The 18,983-nt window shown below is 32.6% G+C and overlaps 1 protein-coding gene across 1 annotated transcript in view; it reads right to left on the bottom strand.

Moving 5' to 3' along the window:
* Window positions 1-2,706: 2,706 nt before the first annotated feature.
* The window catches only part of LOC143049734 (uncharacterized), a 31,521-nt gene continuing 15,244 nt past the window's right edge, over window positions 2,707-18,983 (bottom strand). The window contains exons 3-5 of the mRNA XM_076223427.1: window positions 12,351-12,580; window positions 10,572-10,917; window positions 2,707-7,587 (exon numbers count right to left, since the gene is read on the bottom strand). Of these exons, the coding sequence (XP_076079542.1) occupies window positions 3,275-7,587; window positions 10,572-10,917; window positions 12,351-12,580 (4,889 nt within the window). The 3' untranslated portion in view covers window positions 2,707-3,274. The remainder of the gene's footprint in view (window positions 7,588-10,571; window positions 10,918-12,350; window positions 12,581-18,983) is intronic.

Raw genomic sequence — 18,983 nt, 5'->3', positions numbered from 1 at the left:
ATTTCGAGTTCTCTTTGGAATTTTTTTTTATCATAAAGTATTCAAGAAATGCTATTTGTCGTGGTCAAATATAAAGGTTTTTCTTGTTTAACCCCGCCGAATTATTTATGTATGTGCCTGTCCCAAGTCAGGAGCCTGTAATTCAGTGGTTGTCGTTTGTTTATGTGTTACATATTGATTTTCGTTCAGTTTTTTTTTAATAAATAAGGCCGTTAGTTTTCTCGTTTGAATTGTTTTACATTGTCTTATCGGGGCCTTTTATAGCTGACTATGCGGTATGGGCTTTGTTCATTGTTGAAGGCCGTACGGTGACTTATAGTTGTTAATGTCTATGTCATTTTGGTCTTTTTTGGATAGTTGTCTCATTTGGCAATCATACCACATCTTCTTTTTTATATATTCTGTTACTGTTTTTTATTAGTCTTTATAATTTGTATACCATGGACTACCTTCAAAAAAGTTAAATAAAACGTTATTCTGACGTCCTGTGCAAATATGAAAAGATTTTGTATGAACTAACGAATTTCTACATAAAACTTATCAAATAATTTATTGTAAAGAATCACTCTGATTCAAACAAAAAATTCTCTGAAACTGATATTATCAAGATGCTTGATTTCTTGATTGACAACATATTTGTTACGTTCGGAGGACGTATTTTTCAAAAGACTGTCGGCATTCCAATGGGAACAAACTGTGCCCCTCTACTCGCCGACTTGTTTCTTTATTATTATGAGGCTGACTTCATGCAGGAACTTCTTAGGAAGAAAGATAAGAAGTTATCAATATCCTTTAACTCTACTTTCCGCTATATAGATGATGTTCTTTCACTAAACAATTCAAAATTTGGTGACTATGTGGAACGCATCTATCCAATCAAACTACAGATACAGTTAAGTCGGCTTCATATCTTGACTTACATCTAGAAATTGACAATGAGGGTCGGTTGAAAACAAAACTTTACGACAAAAGAGATGATTTCAGCTTTCCAATTGTGAACTTTCCATTTCTAAGTAGCAACATTCCAGCAGCACCTGCATACGGGGTATATATCTCCCAATTGATACGATATTCCCGTGCTTGCATTTCCTATCATGATGTTCTTGATAGAGGTTTGCTGCTCCCAAGGAAGCTATTAAACCAAGAGTTCCAAATGGTGAAGTTGAAATCATCCCTTCGTAAACTTTACGGACGCCATCACGAGTTGGTTGACCGTTATGGAATAACCGTTTCACAAATGATATCGGATATGTTCCTTACGTCGTAACTACAATCCCCTTCCCTTTCATGAATATGACCTACCGAATTAGACTATTTACCGGATTTGTAATCACATAAGCAACACGACGGGTGCCACATGTGGAGCAGTATCTGCTTACCCTTCCGAAGCACCTGAGATCACCCCTAGTTTTTGGTGGGGTTCGTGTTGTTTATTCTTTAGTTTTCTATGTTGTGTCGTGTGTACTATTGTTTTTCTGTTTGTCTTTTTCATTTTTAGCCATGGCGTTGTCAGTTTGTTTTAAATTTATGAGTTTGACTGTCCATTTGGTATCTTTCGTCCCTCTTTTATTGAATAGATTATTAATTTTGAAAAATATCAAAGGTATTGTTTCTCCAGATGAAAATAGGAATTTTTTGAGTGATGACCTTTAGGTGTCACACCACCAATTACTCCCTCAAATTTAGAACGTGAAACTAGGCCTACTCGGACAAAATATAGTGCATTTGATGTCATTGTTTACTTAAACTACCCAACAAATTTGCAGAAATGAAACTTTTGGTGAAAGAGAAACATATTTTTTCAGCCAAAATTTACTTGTCTATGAGTTGACATTAAAATTTGAGGATTAATGTGCTCCATAGTATACTAATTGAAGATTTCAAGAAAACCAGGGGTTATTTTTAGTGGTAAATCAGTTCGGAAGGTCTCTTCTTTCTTATATGGCTTTAAAGGTATGTTGAAAAATGGCATGAAAAAGGTGATATCTGTACGATTCAGGACATACCTGGTTTGTAAGAGGTTAAACTTAAGATAAAAAATTTAGAAAGCTATGAAAATTGCAAAATTTTGTTGGAGAGATAGAGACTTTAATTGGTGGTCTGACACCTTTAACCTGATTTTCGGTATAATTGTACCAGATTTTATATTTACGACACATATTTTGAAAAAACTACACGATTTCAGCTTTCCAATGAGCTATTAAAATCCAATGAGGTATTTAGGTAATTTAAATTTCTAAAATTGTCCTCTCCGCCGCTCCACTAACCATAAATGTAAAGTTTAATACTTAATCATTAAAATATTTAAAATTGAATAAAGTTGTATCAAACACTGCCACTGACTCCAGTCAATACCTTACTTGTTGCCCATGTATCTTCAGAAGTTCGTAATTTTTACCTAAATTGAATATCTTGTTCCGTTGATTAATTGAGTTTTCTTTTCTCAGTTTTTATGGATTTACCCTTTTAATATTTGCCTTGGAATTCGGTGTTTTAGTAATTCTCTTTATGTCAGTTTAGAAATTTGATCACAATCTTATCATCTACAACCATATATCTAAGATAATTTTGCTATAATATGAGCAATAAGTGTTTAAACTAATCCATTTGTTTTGTATAAATGAAGTTACCAGTGTGATTTATAAATGACTGTTGAAATCTGTCTTTTGCATAACTTCCAAAGTAAGGCTTAAGTTTTCTATACAAAAGACATTTATTATTATAAAGTCACAGCTTGTACCGGTAAAATATCTGTTTTATGACCTGTTTTGCCTCAGAGGCCTCAAATTGGCTACAAATCTCTTTTCTGTCTCAGCCGCTATCTGACTGTATGTATAGTGCAACTTGTGATTATATGAAATGCACATTAGAGATCATAACTTGGAACTAGAAGGGTACACAATATCTATGAATATTAAATATCCTGCAAAAATGAGGCGCGATTGTGAATCAGCTGTATTTAAAAAGTGCAATTTCACAAAACTTGTTAAGCTCGCTTCACTTTACACCGGTCCAGAGCAAGAATTTCTAGCTTCTTGAAACATGTTGAACATGTTTAAAATTCAATCAAAACATATATTTTTCTATTTTTTAGATTCAAACAAATAATAGTAACACGTATAAATGGCAGATTTGTCCACTTCGTTTACAGTTGTTAATCTCTGCTTTGGTGTTTATTAGTACATAGCCTATTGCTAAATAATGTAGTTCACAAGCAACGAACAGATACTATTCACTGATATATCTACATTTATTTATGTCTGCTTTATTGTCTTTAAGCATCTAAACTCTGAACATCTGAATCAAAGTCTTGCCATTGCAGTATGTCCTTTTTTACTGGGAAATAACACCGATGCTTCACCAGTACCTGTATACTCATTAGTGTCATCAAAATCCTAACTATTTCTGTATGTCCTTCCTGACAGGCAATTGACAGAGGTGACTCCTCAAAATTATCACATTTGTAAATGTCTGCTTTATTGTTAATTAACAAAGTAACTATGTCCGTGTGTCCATTATAACAAGCAATGTGCAAAGGTGATTGTCCAGCCTCACTGCACTTATTGATATCTGCTTCGTTGTCTATTAATAACTTGACTACTTCCGTTTGTCCTTCCTGACAAGCCATGTACAGAGGTGACACCTCCTCATAATCACATTTGTTAATATCTACTTTCTTGTTTATTAATGTTTTAATTATTTCCAAGTGTCCATTTAAACAAGCAATGTACAAAGGTGATTCTCCAGATCCTCCACATTTATTAATATCTGCCTCATTTTCTATTAATAACTTGACTACTTCTGTTTGTCCTTTCTGACAAGCAATGTACAGAGGTGACATCCCATCATAAACACATTTGTTAATATCTGCTTTCTTGTTTATTAATAATTCAATTATTTCTATGTGTCCATTTAAACAAGCAACGTACAAAGGTGATTCTCCAGATAGTGTACACTTGTTAATATCTGCCTTGTTTTTCACTAATAACTGAACTACTTCTTTTTGTCCTTCCTGACAAGCCATGTACAGAGGTGAAACCTGCTCATAGTCACATTTGTTTATATCTGCCTTCTTGTTTATTAACGATTTAATTATTTCCATGTGTCCATTAAGACAAGCAATGTAAAAAGATGATTCTCCAGATAGTCTACACTTGTTAATATCTGCCTTGTTTTTCACTAATAACTCAACTACTTCAGTATGTCCTTCCTGACAAGCAATGTAAAGAGGTGACACCTCTTCATTGCTACATTTGTTAACATCTGCTTTGGTTTTCACTAATAACCTAACTACTTCTGTTTGTCCTTCCTGACACGCAATGAACAGAGGTGAGGCTTCCTCACCGTTACATTTGTTCATGTCTGCTTTATTGTTTATTAATAATTTGACTATTTCCATATTTCCATTAAAACAAGCAACGTGCAGAGGTGATTCTCCAGTCTTGCAGCACTTATTAATGTCTGCCTTATTGTAAATCATCTGAATTACTTCAATATGCCCTTCTTCACTGGCAACGAACAGAGGTGAGTATGCAGTATCAGAACACTTATACATGTCCATCTGATTTGTGTGTTTGTTTATTGATATTTGAACTACGTCAGTATGTCTTTCCTGACAGGTGGTGTGAATAGGTGAAACCTCTTTATTACTAAATTTATAAATGTCTGTCTTATTGTTTATCAACATTTTAACAAGTTCCAAATTTTCTACCAGACAAGCGACGTACAATGGTGATAAGTCGTTATAATTGCATTGATTAATATCTGCCCCATTGTTTATTAAAAGCAAAGCAACTTCGGTATGTCCATACCAACATGCAATGGACAGAGGTGATTCTTCAGAGGTTATACCCTTATGACTGTGAGGTGAGGCTTCTACATTGCAACACTTATTGGTGTCTGCCTTATTGTCGATCAAAGTCTGAACTACTTGAATATGTCCTCCTTGACAAGCAGCGTATAAAGGTGTTTCTCCAGTGTCTCTACACTTCTTAATGTCTGCCTTATTGACTATTAATATATGAACAACATCTATATGTCCTTCCCAACAACTGATGAGCAGAGGTGATTGTCCAATATCATCACACTTATTAATGTCTGCGTTATTATTTATTAAGATCTGAACAACTTCTGAGTGTCCTTCCTGGCAAGCAATGAATAAAGGTGAGAATCCTTTGTTACCACACTTATTGACGTCTCCCATATTGCATATTAATAATTGAACTATTCCAGCATGTCCTCTTTCAGAAGCAATTGACAACGGTGATATACCTTCAGCATTATACTTTAAAATATCTGCATTATTGTTAATTAACACCTCCACTATTTTATTGTATCCTTTCTGACAGGCAACGTACAGTGGTGATTCTCCTGAATCTCTACACTTATTAATGTCTGCCTTATTGTTAATTAACATCTGAACTATTTTATTGTGTCCTTCCTGACAGGCAACGTACAGCGGTGATTCTCCTGAATCTCTACACTTATTTATGTCTGCCTTATTGTTTATTAACAACTGAACTATTTCAGTATATCCTTTATGACATGCAATATATAGAGGTACTATTTCTTCATCATCACACTTATTGATGTCTGCCACATCGTTAATTAGTATCTTAACTATGTCAGAATATCCTTCATAACAAGCAATGAAAAAGGGTGATTCGCTAATATCTGTACTAGTATTGATGTCCGCCTTATTGTACATCAACATCTGAACTATGTCAGTATATCCTAAGAAACAAGCAATGTATAGAGGTGAGTCTCCAATTTCATTACACTTATTAATTTCTGCCTTGTTGTCAATTAACAACTGTGCTATTTCAATAAATCCTTTACAACAAGATATGTACAGAGGGGATTCTTCTTCTTTATTACATTTATTAATGTCTGCCTTGTTGTTAATTAATTTCTGAACTACTGTAATATGTCCTTGATTACAGGAAATATTCAGTGGCGATTCTCCAGTATCTTTACATTTATAAATGTCTGCATTATTGTTAATCAACATCTGCACTACTTCAACGTGTCCATTTTGACATGCAATGTACAGAGGCGATCCTCCTTCGATAGAACATTTATTAATGTCTGCCTTATTTTCTATTAATACCTGAACTAATTCAATGTATCCTTGGTGAGAAGCAATCCAGAGGGGTGATTCTCCAGTATCTATACACTTATTTATGTCTGCCTTATTGTTTATTAATATCTTGACTATTTCAGAGTGTCCATCCTGACAAGCAATGTACAAAGCGGATGTTGTATCATTACTGCAGTGGTTTACATTACTGTAACAATGCTGTAAACACCATTTAACCATATCAATATCTCCATCAAAACAACACTGTATCAATGGAGTACTACTGTCATCAATATCATACGAATTAGCCAATTCTTTTTGCTTTGATAATTCTAAGCTCTTTAGATGTAACAGGAAACGTTTTCTAAATATTGCAATGCCCATATTGGTATTACAGAACACATCTTCTACTTTCCCTTTCGACAAGTCATTTATCATCCTCTTTATATATAATTGCTGATCTCTTTCTGGTACAATAATTGTAAAATCGTCAATCTTGCTTCTTTTTTCAAACACAAATCTTTCTCTTATAAAACGACTCGAAGCATTGTTAATCAAACAATGCATCATAGCATTGCCAAAGTATATAGTCAAGAAGTCAAACAGCTTGTCATGAATAGTTTTAAATATTGTACCATCCTTCCTGATATAAGAATGTGTTAATGAATCAAGTTCGTCAAGAATAACCAATCGTGATGTTCCTTTGGCCACTTTACAGGCTTCGTATGTGTTCTTTATAGTCGTTTTAATATCTTTACTTACATCTTCCGTAAACCATTGTTCTTCCAAGTGATTATTAAACATAACACATAAAGCAAGTGCACAGTATTTGCCATTGGCTTCCTCTATCTGTAGTTTATTTATCTCCTCCTTGTAAACGGAGAATGGATTCATAAAGAAATCAACAATACTCAATTTTGTGTTCTTGCTGTACAATTTACACAAAAGAGGAAAACAATCGAACATGTCATAAAATTCATTGATTTTAGAAGCCTTTCTTTTCAGATATAATTCAGCAATTGCTTTTTTTTCAGTTTTCGACAAACGCATATCTTCAGACAAAATATTACATTCACAAGACTGAAAAAATGATAAACATTTCACTTTTATATCTTTAAACACCTGCAGTCGGCAAGATATGATTAATTTGATTGGTTTCTTTTCTACTATTGCTTTAATTTTTTCCATCAGAATTTTCCAGTTTTCAAATCTCATTGGACTTAAAGTACATGTCCCACAAAAATCATCCACAACAAATAAGATCTTTTTACTTGGATTGTACCACTTGATTATTTCTTTAGGGTTTGATACTGGCAATATATCGTAGCCTTCCTTTTTCAAAATTAAAGCAACGTGACGCATTAATGATGATTTTCCAGTACCAGAACTTCCAGTGACAACAACACAATCATTTTCGTTGATACGTTTTAACACGTTTTTGGCTCCATTGGTTTTTATAAACATTTTGTCATCTTCTTCCCATATTTCTAATTCCTCTTTAACTTGCTCTTAAAAGAAAATTCCTTGAATATTCAGTGTTATCTAGATTAATTTGAATCAAGTTTGAAACTATAAATACGAATCAAAATGTAATTAAGATGTTCTTACCAGCTTTTCTTTTTTTAAATCTAATCTAATACTGTGGATTCATTTATTTTCGAGAGTATCAATTTTCGTGGATTGAGTAAAACTGGCACGTTCTTGGATTTTTTATTTTGTGGTCTCTGCATACAAAATCTTGTGAAAATTGGTAATTCGTTTAATATTTGAATTCGTGGTTCACCTCCGAAATTTTGTATTCAACGAATAATAATGAATCAACAGTATTATAAAGCATATCATCAAGAAAATGTCGTCATTTGGAATTTATTCGTATACAAACTGATCATGAGATGATAGTGTGTCGAAAGACTTTGATATCAGTGTCAAACTGCATTTAATGTAATGCTATATATATCTATAAAATAAAGTTATACAAGTTGTACAAGATAATGACTGATATGACTAATTTACATTTTGTCTCTTTATTGATCAATATTTTAGACATAGAAACATGTTACTATTAGTTATTGTTAACTTTAAACTCATTTTCAGTAACTCGTGTATTTTTTATTAGCTAATTTCTGTCTTAAATCCTTTTTTGTTGCTTTCATTTGTCTACTTTGTGTTTATCTCATGAGTCTAGCCTCTATCAACTAATGTTAAATTGTGTTCTTATATTAGAGTGTTACGTCAATGTTCAGGGTTAGGGGAGGGTTTGGCTTCCACAAACATCTTTAACACCGCCCCATTCAGTAAGTGCTAGCTGTTTTAATTCAGAAACTTGCCTGCTATTTATTGGTCTGTGTTTGTAGCTATACATTCTTTTGTAAGGATTATCTAGTCCCAGGAATATAACATTAGCCGTATTTGACACATTTTTTTTGGAATTTAGAATCATCCATGCCCTTCAGCTTTGTACTTGTTTGGCTTCCTAATCATTTTGATCTGAGCGTCACTGATGAGTCTTATGTAGACGAAACGCGCGTATGGCGTATAAGATTATAAGTCTGGTACCTTTGATAAATATTTTGTTACATTTGTGTCTTTTATAGCTTGATTTGTTGCTGAGATTTTGCTGAGATTTTGCTAATTTGTAAAGGCCGTTCGGTGACGCGCGTATAACGTATTAAATTATAAGCCCGGTACCTTTGATATTAGTAACTATTTACACCACTGGGTCGATGCCACTGCTGGTGGAAGCTTCGTACCCGAGGGTATCCCCAGCCCAGTAGTCAGAAATTCGGTGTGGACACTTTTATTTTTAATAAATTTACTGTTTGCCAAAGTATGAATTATTCGAAATACTAAGGATTTCTTTACCCAGGAATAGATAACCGTAGCCGTATTTGACACATTTTTGAGTGGAATTATTGGTCAATTTTGTACTTGTTTGACTTTCTATTTACTTTAATCTGAGCGTCAATGATGAGCTTTATGTAGACAAAACGTGCGTATGGCGTATAAGATTATAAGTCTGGTACCTTTGATGAATATTGTTACATTTTTTGTCTTTTATAGCTTAATTTGTTGCTGAGATTTTGCTATTTTTTTAAAGGCTGTTCGGTGACTTTCAGTTGCTAACTTCTACGGCATTTTGTCTCTGGTTGAAAGTTGTCACATTGACAATTAAATACCATATTCTTTACCTTTAATTTATAAAGTATTCGAGAATTGACCTAATGATTCAACTGATTGTGAATCAATAAATCATGACATTTAGATATTTACAGTTGTTAACGGACACAAGACAAAGAGTTTCTAAATATCTCAACAGTAAAGACAGAAGGTTAATGACTTACAATGAAACTGAATTCACAGTAATAATTCAAGATGCTTTTACATTTTATATGTGTTTTATGATGATCTAATGATTGAATGATTAATCATATATAATATTTTGATATAAGTAAGGTGATACATAACACATTGGTTTAGTGATTCTAAATGTAACCATTACACATATAGTTGACGTGTGTCTTGAAGCTTTAAATTGTCATGAGTATAGAAAGTTTATTTTATATTTCATGAAAGGGATTTGTTGAAGATTTTTACTTGGTTTAGTTGTTATATTCGAATGTTATGCACAGTGTTATCGAGTGACAACATAAACAAATGTACCGGCCCAATGATAACAAATCTACGATTTGCATGAATTATTTCGATTCTAAAAAGAAACTTAAGGGAATAATCTGAAGCGAATATAGATATGCCATGACCGAGGCTGTTCTTTGTCTTTACCATGTTATTAAAACACTTTTATCCCACCACTTCCAAGAATATAAGTTTTTTTATTCGAAAAGTATTGCCAATTGAATATCTAAAATTTAAGTTTAGACTTTAACCCATCTTCGTTAGCCAAGGGTTACGATCAATTCCACTCTTCTTTGCCTGAATAGGATAGGAGTGTATCGTAATCCTTGGTTAGCGAAGATGACTTTGAACTAAAACAAATCGCCTTTTTATTAAATTACAGATGTTTAATGCACTCTAATTTAAAATTAATGTTATGTTAACCACTTTTGTTTCATTTCTGCATGCACCTATAACCTAAGTCGAGGCATACAAAAAATGTACATTTTAATCACGGGGAACTGATAGAAACTTAATAACTGTTACATAATTTCCTTTTTGAGACGGAACTTTAGTAAAACAATGTATTCAATCAACACATTTTTAATTTAACCTTTAAAACATTGATGTCCTTTCAGCCAGGAATGTCACTTAACATGCTTAAGGGAGCTTATATGTGTTAATCTAGTAGTCACGGTGCTAATAATCGGCGTAAAGCTAAATATTTCAAATGGCAAAGCTAGTCGGTTCAATTTTAATATGACATAATGTATGTCTTTATGACCTAGACATCCTTTTCATATATGCCAGTTGTCCTTGACCTTATCTTTTCGAGAAATTGATATGTTTTAACAATAATCTCTGAATAAATAAAACATACCTTTGATGTTCCATGGTACAGTGTCTTTTAAAATATCTACTTCCTCTAAAACTTTTGAGTGCTTAGCTTCTAAAATACTGTTTGAAGCTTTTACATTCTGTAGGGTTTCTTTGACTTTTGAGTAGTCTGTCTGTAGAATAAGGTTTGAATTTTGTAACTTTGTTATATTTTCCGTTACTTTTGTGTGATCAGTCTCCAAACAGTCGATTGTTTTTCTCATTTCTTTCAGCTCTGAAAGTGCCAATTTGATTTCCAAAAATATTTCCTGATTTGACTGATCTAGGATTTTTGCCTTTAGCTGTTGACACTCATGGTTCATTGTCTGACCTCCTAATCGACCAACAGCCTAAAATTAAACAAGCACGCAGTATTTTAATAATGCAGACATTTTTGTGATAATACATAAACAAAACATGCTCCTACAAAATAAGTTTATAAAATTGATATTAAATCAATTATTTAAAAAAAAGTCTCACTTTAGAATATAAAAATCCTATTATTTCGTTTCGAATAACAGGAATGTGCAAAGTATCTAACCTTTGTAAATATTAACTTATATGTGAAGGTTTTAATAACGTGTCAAAAAGATTCCTGTATAAAAATACATAACTGCGCAAAGGAGCATTGAAAAATATGCCACGCTCATATTCCTTTTCTTTTTGTACTTAAATTGGAATATTTAGGATATAAGGTAAAGTGAATAATTCATTTTTCCATCATACAAGTTATCTGATTGAGAGCATATTCAATCGATAATAAAAAAAACCCAATAAAACGATACGAAGATTTTAAACCTTTGTAAATCAGTTTCTCTGTTTGCAGTCTAACTAGTAGTTATTGTTATCAATTTATAATTTCCATAAAAGCTAAAAGTTCTAAAGAAATTGTCATTGAGGTCAATTGATAATAAAGTATTTGGTACTTTTTTAAAAAGACCCGAAATACTATTTAGTTTATTATAATTTCTCATTTTTGTCTTGTTTGACAGAGTTCAATACATCTCCCCTATTTCACAAAAGATTAAAGCTATTGCTGATTTCCATTAAAGGTTATATGTTTAACTGTCCCTCTGGTATATTGCGCCCCTCTTTTATAGCTATATACCTATTTCAGGAAAGAAAGTACATGTGTCTCCTTTGTCAAGAAGTGTAACATCTTAATCTATCCTTCTTCTATAATAATAAACTACTGAATTATTTATTTATTAATTACTTAGTAAACCCTTACATATCTAATGAACGGGATCAAAATTGGACATAAAAATGGGGAAAAAATCATGGAAGCACCCTAATTCCATGCTATTATTTTACTTTTGAATTAATTTTGTACAAGAAGAAACAAATTTTGTTGGCGTCAGGTAGTGGCTTTCGGTATTGACCATACTCCTAATAAGACATATGAGGTAAACTTTATTAAGACATCAATTAAACAACGAAAAAGAGATACTGCAAATAAAGCTCTAAAATGATGCCCTTGCCCAATAAAAAGCCAGGGCAAAGAGAGAGGGAGAGAGGTCAACTGTTGTAAAAAAGGTGTAATATTTAATCGTTTTGTTTGGAAAGAGATAGGGGGGATACAGAAGTACGCACAAAATTTTTCAAGTGGTTTAGTAGTAGATGAGGAAGAAAGGCGAAAAGGCTGGAGGAACATCTTCTTCAATGATGATAGACACCAAGATGAATAAAGCACACAAACATATTTCGTCATAACAATAGCCAAATATATTTGGTAACATCTATGATAAACAAATATCAGTTATTTATTAAAATTCAAACTTACATCTGAAATATCTTTCCATGCAGTATTAAAAAAAGCATTGTCTATTGTACTGCTGTCATGATGAGCTAGTTTGTTTCTGTACCATTTTATCCTGGCAAGATCAGAACCTGGAATTGTTTCTCCTGGTAGTGGTAGCGAATCAAATCCATTTATTGGAGGAATAATCGATGTCAGATTTCTGATCAAACAGATCATTACGGTAACATCAAACGATTTGGAATCAGGAACGCCTAAAACATCAAAAGCATCAAAAATTAATAGATAAATGCTCAATAGTCGTACAATGGGAGTTATGAACACTCGATATCAGTACTCGTGTCACAATTATGATTACATGTTGTGGCTTAAATATTTTGTCAACACATAAAGAGTTATACAACAAGACGTTTGAAATATGAATGGAAGACAAAAAATAAAAAAATGCCATTCTTGTAGAAGAGATTTCTCATAAGTGAAAACAAAATTTTTTATTGTCTGTTTCTTATCGACGCTTCTTTTAAAACATTTTACGTTTTAAACATAAGATATATTCCTGACAATATGAAAAAGGAAGATGTGGTATGATTGGCAACCAGACTACTCTCCACAAGAGACCAAAATGACACAGATATTAACAACTATAGGTTACCGTACGGCCTTCAACAATGGGAAACCCCCATACGACATAGTCAGCTATAAAAGGCCCGAAATGAAAAATGTAAAACAATTCAAACGAGAAAACTAACAGTCTAATATACTGTACTTGTATTTTTTTTCGCGGGTACTTATTTTCGCGAATTGTGTATTTCAAACACGTTCGCGGGTATTTATTTTTGCGATTTTATAATTATTGCCTTTCAGTTGAAAGGTCTGATTTGGATTCCCGTGTATTTATTTTCGCGATAATAAACCAGCCACGAAGTTCGTGAAAATAAATACACCGCGAAAATAAGTACAATTACAGTATGTACAAAAATGGAACGAAAAACAAATATGTAATATATCAACCAACGACAACCACTGAATTACAGGCTCTTGACTTGGGACAGGCACATACATAAATAATGTGGTGGGGTTAAACATGTTAGCGGGATTCTAACCATCCCCTAACCTGATGCAGTGGTGTAACAGTACAACACAAGGACGAACTATAAGAATCAGTTGAAAAAGTCTTAAATCATCAGATGTATACAAAAATAAATGCATCTTACAAAAACACAGAGTGGGCGTGGCCGAGTTCTTGTATACCCTAACAACAAAAAGACCCTTTATACTTATCTGAGAGTACTCGAAGCTTCTTACATCTAATTCAAAGCCACTAACAACTGATAAAATAAATCATGTATCTAAGATTAAATTATCAATCAGTACACATCCAACGTACGATGGATTTAGTGTAAAGACGTTATAAACAGTCAGAGAAAAACATGACCATGTGCAATGCCAAGTTACAGGTATCGACAGATTTTAGATCCATGAATGGGTATATGTATATAACAATAAACATTTAGTTTGCTTTTAATTTACTGATAACAAAATCAATATTAATACCAATTAAAACAATATGCAATGCTATAATTACAGTGCTGAATTGATAACATTGTATAGTAATTGTATTCAAATGATCGATAAGTTTACCAGGATCGTTTCTAAATGTCCGGTCACGGTCAACAACATTTCCGAAAAAATGAGGATGTGTTTCTACAGGTACAACCAAATTTCAAAACTAAATCTTTATATCTATGGAAGAATTTAGTAAAAGTTAATTTGTGGTAACGAAATTCCTGGCTTAATAATTTACCAGTAACACATAGATTATGTTCGTTAAAATCAAAAACGTCACAACAGACACAGGCATTGCGAGCTAGTTGTTAAATATAAACACCGTAAGATGGTGCAATATGAACATCACCATCCAAAAATGGACAATTAACAATAGGGAACGGAAAATCGTCCCTTTTGTCATAGATTTGAGTAGAGTTTCCCGTGTAAAACCGAAATATCTAAATCTAGGAAAAGACAGTTATTACCGTTAAATTTGATTTATTTAAAGTAAGTTCCTTTCGGCAGTATATTTAGAAAACTCTTGATTCTTAAACGAAAAATACTATCAAGATAACGGGAAGAGTTATTGAATTTATCAATAAAATGCAATTAAGACTTGTCTTTATATACTGAGTTTGGTCATTAACTGTGATTACTAGTATTAACAGTACAAAAACAAGTCTGATATTAAAGGGGCGCAATGTGTGCCCATAGGAATACCTACAACCTGTCGATAAACTTTGTTGCCGAAACGTAAATAATTATTATCAAGGAGAAAATAAACAGCTTCCATCATTTCATCACACCTCCAGTAAGTATATCTAGCATATTTATCTTGCTCATTAGCAAAGAAGGCTTTAAATGAATTGCAGCAAATGTATTTGCATTCGGATTTACCAAACGACCATTTAATTAAATAGGAAAACGTTTGTTTGATAAGATTTTGTGGAATTGTAGTGTAAAGTAATCTTCTTAAATTACGTATTCAAGACTAAAGATTATTTGCAATTGCATATCGTTAGTTCACGCTATAATACCGATATGCCCTATCAAATTAATTGTAGCTTAACTCCTTCACTTACAAGAAGGAACATTGGAAGAATTTACACTTTTATGGAGCATGAGCATTTGCTTATGAAAAAAGTCTTGCAGTTTTGTCTATTCAAATTGTTAGTACGGTGGCTTCGTGAAAAATTATGCACATATCCTGCTTCAAGCATGAAACTTGCCTCAAAGCTTCCTCTTTTAATACTTTTTGTTTTCAGAGAAGGAGGCAATCTAAGAAAAGGCACCACTTTCTGTAAAACCCTATTTGGCTGACATTATATAGATTATATTTCTTATAAAACCCTACTTCCAGTAAAATCGAGTATTGCGTATTTTTAGTACGGGATGTTAGAATGTGGTTTAATGTAATGTTTTGCTTCTACCATTATATTGTACAGGCACCTTTCTTTAGGGAACAGTCATTATTTATCAGCTGAGGGGGTCGGTGCATTTTAGGGGGGGGGGGTCATTGCCAAAAATATCATACCACTGGGGGGGGTTACCATAAAAAAATATTTTAACTAGGGGGGGTCACACAATAAAGGTTTTTATGTCTGACTTGTATATAAATTGTTGACAAAATTGAAGTGAGTGTGCGATCTGTGAAATAAGGCGTACGGTGACCTATAGTTGTTAATGTCTGTGTCATTTTGGTCTTTTGTGGATAGTTGTCTCATTGGCAATCATACCACATCTTCTTTTTTATATCTGTTTATATTAAATCTTTGATAGTGTAAACTGTAAAGCACCATGCAGCAGGATATGCCTAATTTCTCAAGGGCAGTGAATCTGATCACTCCTTATCACAGTTGTGTAAATTTACAATAAATAAATTAACAACTCTATGAAACGTTTCTCCCTAGTTTTGACCACAGGAAACAGTGAGTTGGAAAGGTTTCTGGACATGCATAATTAACTTTCTATAGTCATGATAGTGTTTAAATCATTTTGATGTGATTCTTGAGATGAAATGGGTGTGTATATATAATTATTTTGATGAAAGCAAGGATGCATGTTAGTTATATGTCCGTCACGTGGTAATAAGTATACTTATTTTATGAAATTATTACAAAGATATCAAATAAGAATAAAAGATGATAGATCTCGATATTATAGGTATATCCCTTCTGTATTCTTTAATTTTTAAGGTAATATTTTTCTATTCGTTAGTATTTTTTGCCCTTTTCTCCTTTTATTCATTCAACACCAGTGTTCTCTGTTCTTTTTTTTAAATTTTTTTTTGGTTCATTTTTCTGTCAATTTTATCCATTCTCAGATATCCTATCCATATTTCAGACCTTAATAAAAAAAAATACTTGATGGGCACCATGGTATTCACTCACACTAAACAATACACTAAATGATTTGGAAAAAAACCAAATATATTCAGCTGGGGTCCCTAAACAAAAATGTGTACTTGTTCAGAGAAAATTGATAACACACTAAACTCTTAAAACATACATCTGTACAAAACAAAGAAAGACCAGAGGTTCCTGGCTTGGTTGTATATTTCTTTATCTCAAATAAATCATTTACGTATTTAATCAAGAATGGACAAGAACCATTTAATCAGTGTTATTTTATTTGCACCTCCTAAATCATTTGTACATTGGAATCCTGAACACCCCCCCTCCATTCATAACTAGATATTTTAAAGTTCAAAGGTTAAAAAAAAATCAGATACAAGGGCCTGTGATTGGGATTAAAATAACAGTCAGTATTGAAAGTTTATCTACCAGTATACTGATAAAATTTGTAGAATTATAGGTTGCAGTAAAATAAATTAATAAATTGGAACATACAATTTTCTGTATATTTTTTTCTATTTTTCTACATGCATGTGTCAGATATTCCTTTTTGAAAAAAAACAAGAAGACAAGCTGTTCAGTGTTATACTCAGAGCTTCTCAAAGCCGGTTACTATGTAGCTGGTCATCATCTCCTCAACACAACTGGGAATTCTTTTTTTTTTGGGGGGGGGGGGGGTCAAACTTTTGAAATTATGTTCTTAGGGGGGGGTCATTATGTGGTTTTATAAAATAATGGGGGGGTTCCCAACATAATATTTTATATCAAAAATTTTAACCGACCCCCTCAGCTGATAAATAATGACCATTCCCTTAGTGCTTCTCATTGAAACAATATATAAGACATATGTCTTTTATATCCGTAATTCCGATAATATCTAATATCACTGGTATTAAAGAGATAATCGGAAATGGAATTACGACTATCCCAATATGGCGACGGCAGATATAGGTAAAATCTTTACAGTCAATTTTCTCAAGTGTAGCATGTTTTTGTCAATAGTTACTCAGCTGCAAGGTTTTTCTATACCATTACATCATATTTGAATCGTAACGGTACACTGGAATTGTCTAAGCACTTTGAAAATTGCCGTTAAAAAATTCGGGATGATAATCGTAACTCTATTGCATTTTTCTTGTTTGATAATCGTAATATCTTTATTGGATAATAGTACATGTAACTGAAAAATTAGAAATGTGTCTTTCAACATTTCAATGGTATTTTGTGTTTTAAAATGCAAATGTCCATTAAACGATGACATTAACGCAAGATAAAAATAAATGAAGAAACTTACAGGTTAAAATGTAGGACAAATTTACTTATATATCTTGATTTATGGACGTTTTTCAATAAAAAACGTAATTTCTTGTCTCAGCCACATTAAAAAAAATGTGTTTGATCTTTACAAGTGTTTTTTTTTTTGTGCAGTCAGTACATTGAATTAGATTTAACATTTTTAAGTAAAGAAACATCCTATATTTAGAGGGATTAATAATATATTGATTCCTAAATGGTTCATAATAACAAAAAAATTGGCATGTCCCTAACCGCCCTGTTCAACATTCATACTCTAAAATATTGTAAAAAAAGATAGAAATAAATGTTATTTTTACCTACTATTATAAGTTCTTTAATTATTCAAAATAGATATAGGAAGATGTGGAGTGAGTGCCAATGAGAAAAAGTAAACTATTATAGGTCAATGTACGGCCTTCAACACGGAGCCTTGGATCACACCGAACAACAAGCTATAAAGGGCCCCAAAGTTACTAGTGTAAAACCATTCAAACGGGAAAACCAAACAAGAAACACGTATAAATTACATTAACAAACGAAAACTTCTGTACATCAGATTCCTGACTTAGGACAGGTGCAAACATTTGCAGCGGGATTAAAACTTTTAATGGTACCAAACCTTCTCCCTTTTTTCTAAAACAATAGCATAACATCACAACATAGAAAAACACACAATAAAATATCAATTGGCAGGCTCAACTCAATCAAAAAACGTAAATTAGAACACTATGAACGAATAAATTTGATCTGCGATATCTGAATGCAAATGCAAAGTTAATAAAATATTAGGGACAAACATTCAAGGTCAAAATGCAAACAAACAAGTCCAAACAAAGCCATGGCAAGACACCACTGCGAAATATTTAATCCTTTGTAAATAATCGTTTTTGAAAAAAAGTATGTTTAGAGGCAACATATTTTAATAAACAGCTTTAGACAAAGGATTTTTAATTTTAGAAGGTGTGACCCTGACATTCCTGACAAAATGTCCACTACGAAACGAAGTCACTAAATTTTGCTTATAGACGGTTTTATAAGATCGATGTTTGCAAGAGATATAAACATTAGGGTCTCACAAAAGAATTTATGCTCTTATAACGGCAGTTACATTATTGGCAAAAAATTGAGCACATCAAATGGACCAGAGTGATACCGTATTTTTGTTAATGTCCACTACGAAACGGTTCAAATCTCCTTCAGTATCTGGTTTTAAAATTATGAAAAAAATATCAGTGTACAGCTTAGTACATGCTTTGATAAATAGAATCATAAAGTTGTTACAATTGCAATATAGTTGACACTACCACTACATTTGTACCATGCAGTCGTTTGTTATTCTTTTTTCAATCACATTCGTGCAAAACAAATAACAAGGGTTAGTTTCATGTAATTTTCAGTATGTTTTATCAACATAGAATAGGGTTGATGTCAACTACGAAATGTTTTGTCCACTACGAAA

This window comes from Mytilus galloprovincialis, chromosome 10 (genome assembly GCF_965363235.1).
Source record: "Mytilus galloprovincialis chromosome 10, xbMytGall1.hap1.1, whole genome shotgun sequence".
NCBI lineage: Eukaryota > Metazoa > Mollusca > Bivalvia > Mytilida > Mytilidae > Mytilus > Mytilus galloprovincialis.
The sequence above is the reverse complement of the archived record's forward strand: the minus strand, read 5'-3'. Positions and strand labels throughout refer to the sequence as shown.